Source organism: Triticum dicoccoides, chromosome 7A (genome assembly GCF_002162155.2).
Source record: "Triticum dicoccoides isolate Atlit2015 ecotype Zavitan chromosome 7A, WEW_v2.0, whole genome shotgun sequence".
Lineage (NCBI taxonomy): Eukaryota > Viridiplantae > Streptophyta > Magnoliopsida > Poales > Poaceae > Triticum > Triticum dicoccoides.
Window position 1 is genome coordinate 24,356,084 of NC_041392.1, and position 5,436 is coordinate 24,361,519.

At 45.8% G+C, this 5,436-nt stretch overlaps 1 protein-coding gene across 1 annotated transcript; it reads right to left on the reverse strand.

Moving 5' to 3' along the window:
- Positions 1-1,175: 1,175 nt before the first annotated feature.
- LOC119327933 lies at positions 1,176-5,229 on the reverse strand. The gene is made up of 2 exons (XM_037600993.1): positions 4,512-5,229; positions 1,176-3,106 (listed from the first exon to the last, which is right to left on the reverse strand). Exons 1-2 carry the CDS (start codon positions 5,202-5,204, stop codon positions 1,382-1,384), a joined length of 2,418 nt encoding a protein of 805 aa, XP_037456890.1. The 5' UTR covers positions 5,205-5,229; the 3' UTR covers positions 1,176-1,381.
- Positions 5,230-5,436: the final 207 nt, after the last annotated feature.

Genomic DNA, 5,436 nt, shown 5'->3' on the forward strand with positions numbered 1-5,436 from the left:
CTCTCTCCGCGCCCGTCGGGGAATAAAGTGACGATTATTCTAAATATATAGGAAGATTAAAAAACAAAATTTCATAATTAACAAATACTCTAACCTGGTATGTTGCTTCTAATGTAAGCTGATTCTTCAAGAGGTGTTCATCTATGCTATGAATGAAGTCAACATATTTTAGCTCTGTAAATGCTTAAATAGTACTCCCTCCGTCAACATTTATCCATCAATCATTCGAAACAAAGATCGATAAGGCTCGAACCAGCTCCACACTATTCCCCTGCGCACTAACTAATGTTTTGTTTAATTAAAACCCTAAACCAAACTTCAAACTATTCCCTTGGATGCCAGCTAATTTTTAGTTTAATTACTAAGATATTTATGTGTTAGTTCATGCAAATTTACAAGCATGTCTCATATCTTCGTATATTTATAAAAATACCTATCATTTTATAGGAAAAATAGACGGGCGCGGCAACGCGCGCCGTCATGGTCTAGTATTGTATCATGACCACACAGGCACCCATTGGCTCCTGCCTTGGCCTTTCACTGGGGAGATTGTATATTCGATCCCACCTACTCCACTTTTTTTTCCTTTTTCTCTCTGAATTTTCTGGTGGGTGTAGAATATAGTTGCTTCGCCCAAGCGTCGCTGATGTGCTGTATAATTGCAATTTTGGCCCAACTACTCTCTGTTTGACCTTTCTCTCTTTCTTTCATTCAAGTAGATCAAATGCTTGTTAAAATATTCATATGTTTCGAACCCAGCCTCTAAATCTGACATGACATATATAGTAATCCCTCAGAAAAAATGTGTAGATGAACATGTTAATATCTTGCAAGTTAATCATTTTTAAAATTATGTGTTGGGTGCAACCTTAATTAATACCTTCTTTATACGGGGTATTTTTGAAATGCTTATTATATATGTGGGATAATTTTTTTTCTCCCATTACAATGCATGGTCATGTTTGCTAGTAAAAAAAATCAATGTCAACTTTTTTTTTGAGACAAAAAAAATCAATGTCAACTGGTTCACTATCAACCGAAAACGAAGTGGGGGCGACTGAGCAGGCAAGCAGCTCGCATGTTAGGCCGGCCCACGAGAATGGGGTGCTTAAGCACTGGTTCGATAACCATTTTTTTTAACTTACTGGCACAATAACTGGTGCAAAGGCTTTCAATGATTCGAATGTAAAAACATTCTGGACAACCTATCAATAGGAAGATCTCAAACAGTTCATGGACAATATTAATACAAATAAAATGTTCTCAATCTGCTTAGAAATAAACAACTTAATCAAAAGAGAAAAATGCAAGCAAGCAAGCAAGCAACCAATGCAATATGAAGCACATAGGCCAAAACGCACACGCATCAAAAACATCCATACTACTTTTCCGGGCGGGTTATTCCAGTGTGGGTGGTCAAGGCCCAAAGCACGGTGATGAACTCGCCGCCCTGCACAAGCACACTCTCGTGCCCCATCACACGCTCCTCGTCGCTTGACGGCGCCAGGTACACGAGGAGCTCCGTCCACACGTCGGCAAGCAACTTCCACGTCTGCTCCCGCTGGGTGTCGCCGTCCCTCGTAGGTTCCTCCCTCAGCATGTTCCCTAGCTTTGTGCCGTTGTGGACCACCTTGCCGTCCTCCCAGGCCGCCGTCGCCTCTCTCTTGGGGGCCGCCATGACCTTGTCGACCCTCGAGCGCCAACATAAGAGGTAGTAGGGGGCACATTTGAGAGTGGCTTTGAGCTCCTCCTTAGCAGCCTCGAAGACGCGCTCTGACTTTTCCTGGTTGTCCGGGAGTAGTTCGGGGTGGAAGGCCACCAGGTAGGCGCAGTACTTGGACAACCTCGTTGCCACCATGTGGTACTGGGAAGCCTTGGTTTGCTTTCCCTTGTCAGGACAGTACTTGGCCTCCATGATGGTGGTGGCGACGTGCCAGGTGAGGATGACCTCCGCTAGGCTATCGCTCCGGCACGCCGGCATGAGGTCTGCTCTGTTCACAAGAACTGAGCTTCCATTGTTGAGATCAGTGCCATCATGGATGTGCTTCACCAGTGACTCCATGATTGCATGCTTGGCTCCTTTTGGCACGGGTGCGGTCTCGAGGACGAGAGAGAACATGGATGGCAGGCCGAGGGCGAGTGGCCATCGGAGGTTCAGCAGTGAGAACTGCTTGAAGCCAAGGACGGGCTGTCTCATCTTTTTCCGTAACCATATGATGCGGTGAACAGAGCTCCTGAACATCTTGCTATCACGCCACCATTGCTTTGTCACGTAGTTGTGGACCAGTGACACCATGAACCAGTTTGAGAGGAGGAAGACGATGAACTCCCACATCTCCTCGTAGAAGAAGATGGCTAAGAGGAGGAAGGTGATGGCAAAGTCCACCGTCGTGAAGAAGGCCGACGGCGAGGAGATGGACTTGATTAGGAGGCACATGGTGGTGTTGACGACGCCAGACTTTATGGCGAAGTTGTCCGTCGTGATGCTGGAGAAGGCGAAGCCCGCATCGCCGAAGCCGCAGAGCACGACAGTCATAAGGCACAAACCGAGGACCACCACGGGAAGCATGAAGTAGTTGGCGAGTAAGAAGAAAGGGCTCGCGAGGACGACGGGGATGACGGAGTGGTAGTACTCACACAGGAAGTTCACCTCGTCGTTCATCATCTGGAATAGCTCCGCCGCCGCATTCTCTGACCTGTCTTGGTAGATGCCATCGAAGAGTAGGTCACGACACTCGCGAGTCTCTTCCTTGGTCACCGGCGGCAGGTGCTCAAACCTCCTCCGTAGCAGCTTGAAGAGCGCAAAGGAGAGGCACAACCTCCTGAGCCGCAGCCGTAGGTCTTGCTCAAGGTTGGAATAGGCATGATCCCAGATTTTTCCAACAGTGAGGACGGTGTCGTTGGGGGAGATATCCTTCAGCTTGTAGCCATCAGAAGTTGGTTCTATAACCAGGTCTTCCTCACCCATGACGATGAACCTGCAGCTCTTCAACATGGCTTCGCCGCCACCACCTTGGTTATTTCCGGCAGCCGCCCGGTGCTCAACGTCCTCAACGTTGAGGACATGGGTCGACGGCGAATGGTGCTGCTGGGGCTCTTGCTGATCCTGATGATGGAATATAATGTGAAGGGCGACCGTTAAAGAGCATGTGTTTGTCAACTTTTTTGCTTATTGATTAGACTATCCACAGTGGGGGTAATATAAGTGGCAATATCGCATATATCTAGGCAAAATAGATGATGTGGCAAGTAATCAATGAAAAAAAGAGGCATGTGGTAACATAGCTAGTTACTCATAGTATGAGTAACACATCACATACCAAGACAAATTGAGTCTATAACCTAATAAATAAAGTGTTGCATGACACTACACATATGTTACTCTCCACCATAAAGGTAGTAACATAGACTAATAACATATGTATGTTACTAGTCTAAGTTACTCCTCATTGTGACTAGTCTTAGAGGACAGGATTTTTCTGTTCTAGCCAGTCCTACATGCACGCCATGTGTGCACGCACTATGCATATTATCTGAACCATGTACATCATGTCACCTACTCCCTATGACGTATGGGACAGCTAACGAGGTGGCACAATAGCAAAGTGACTAGTGGGTCTGTTTTGTAGTCAAATGGTGGTATGAGATCTTTTGAACCAACCTACAATAGTGTTACATCGCATTCAACCACGATTTTTAGTGTTATTATATTGTTTGTACCAATTATATATCTTTTGAACCAAATATTCCATTGAAAACCCGTTTGAATATTAGTATTCACAAAATTTATATCTTCGAAACAAGATCAGTTTTGAACACTTTAATTTTTTTATGTAACCATATTAAAACTTATATGAAACTATTACATGTGTGTTTCATCGTATTTTCACATGTTCCATTATTTTTTTCATTACATGGCTTCACTACTTTCCTATTCCAGATTTCCGTACTATTTCATTCAGTTTGCATTTCTAGTTTTGGAGCTTACAAATAAGTTTTATATCCATTTGCTAAATTATCTTTCAAGGTTGGGCAGGGCACTAAAAGTGTTCTCTTCATATATTTTCTATATGATACCATTTTTATATCATCACAATTTTACATGTTTTCACTATTTATTCATACATTCCCTTTTGCATGTTTTCGTTATTGTTTCATTCGACATTCAATTTTGCTATACGTTTTATTATGTTTTGCATGTTTCAGTATTGGTTCACTCCGGTTTCGTTGTCATATCATCTCACATCTCATATAAATTTCATTATGGTGCTAAATTTAAATTTATACTTGTTTAGAACATGTTAATGTTTTATCTTGTTCAAAAGATTTAAATGCCATGAACACTAATCTGCAAACGGATTCTAAATCGGATCATGGCTCCTATACAGTGGGTGGTTCCAATTTTTTCTAAATAGTTGAATTCCATATAGTACTCCTATGCAACAAGCGTATTTGCTCACATAGTGGCTAGAATTTAATTTCGCTATCTATTAGCCCATGCAGTTAAATACCTGTGGTTGTGGTCGACCTTGCTGCAGTATTTGTGACATGTAGGAGGTGATGAGACGCGTGTTCTTGCCATGTGCGTAGGATCGCTTGCCGACCTCGGTGAAGGCGATCCTCTGCACCACCTTGGTGGCGCAGAGCACCCAAAAGATGCCGAACACGGCCTTGCGGCCGACTCTCCTGAGGTTGAAGAAGACGAGGCTGCCGAGCCAGACGACGCGGCCGGCACGCTGGATGGTGCCGGAGTAGCCGCGCATGCGGATCTCGTCCACCTTCTTGCGGAGGAGCTCCACGAGGAGCATCCAGAGGAGGATCAAGCCGGCCTGCAGCGAGAGGTCTGGCTCCTCGCGGCGGGCAGCGCCGGCGGCGGCGGCCACCTTACCGGCGTTCTTGGCCTCGGAGAAGAGGTAGGACATGACGGGGAGGAAGAGGGAGAGCAAAGACGAGAGGAAGACCCGGACCTTGGGGTCGAGGATGGCGCTGACGTCGGAGAATCGGCTGAAGAGGTTGAGGTTGAAGAAGATGCCGGCGAGGGCAAACATGATGACGGAGGCGGCCACCATGGACGACTCATTGCTGGTGTCGGTGTAAGAGTCTGTGACGTTGCGCACGTACTTGTCGACGCTGGCGGACGTGTTGGCGTCGCAGAAGCGATGCAAGAGATAGTCGCCGGTAGAGTTGGGCGCGAAGCTTATCATCGCCTTCTATCCTATCCTACGTGCATATAGCCATATACTAGCGTGGAAGAAAGCTACGTGCATGCTACCCATGTTTTTGTAGTTGGCTTGCGCGATGTAAAAGCTCGTGACGTTGAATGCACGCGAGAATACTTCTGATGGGCATCGCGTGCTCGAATGGCAAGGTTTTGATTCGCTTGGTCGATTGAAAGCTAGATCAGCTACGTAACGTGCATGACATCGTTGCCAGCCG

What these genes read in the sequence shown, in the direction of transcription:
- LOC119327933 (XM_037600993.1), bottom strand. Translation starts at nt 5,204, where the DNA reads ATGATAAGCTTCGCGCCCAACTCTACCGGCGACTATCTCTTGCATCGC. An exon ending in AAGGTCGACCACAACCACAG is followed by an intron (nt 3,107 to 4,511) that starts GTATTTAACTGC and finishes TTCCATCATCAG; the next exon opens with GATCAGCAAGAGCCCCAGCA.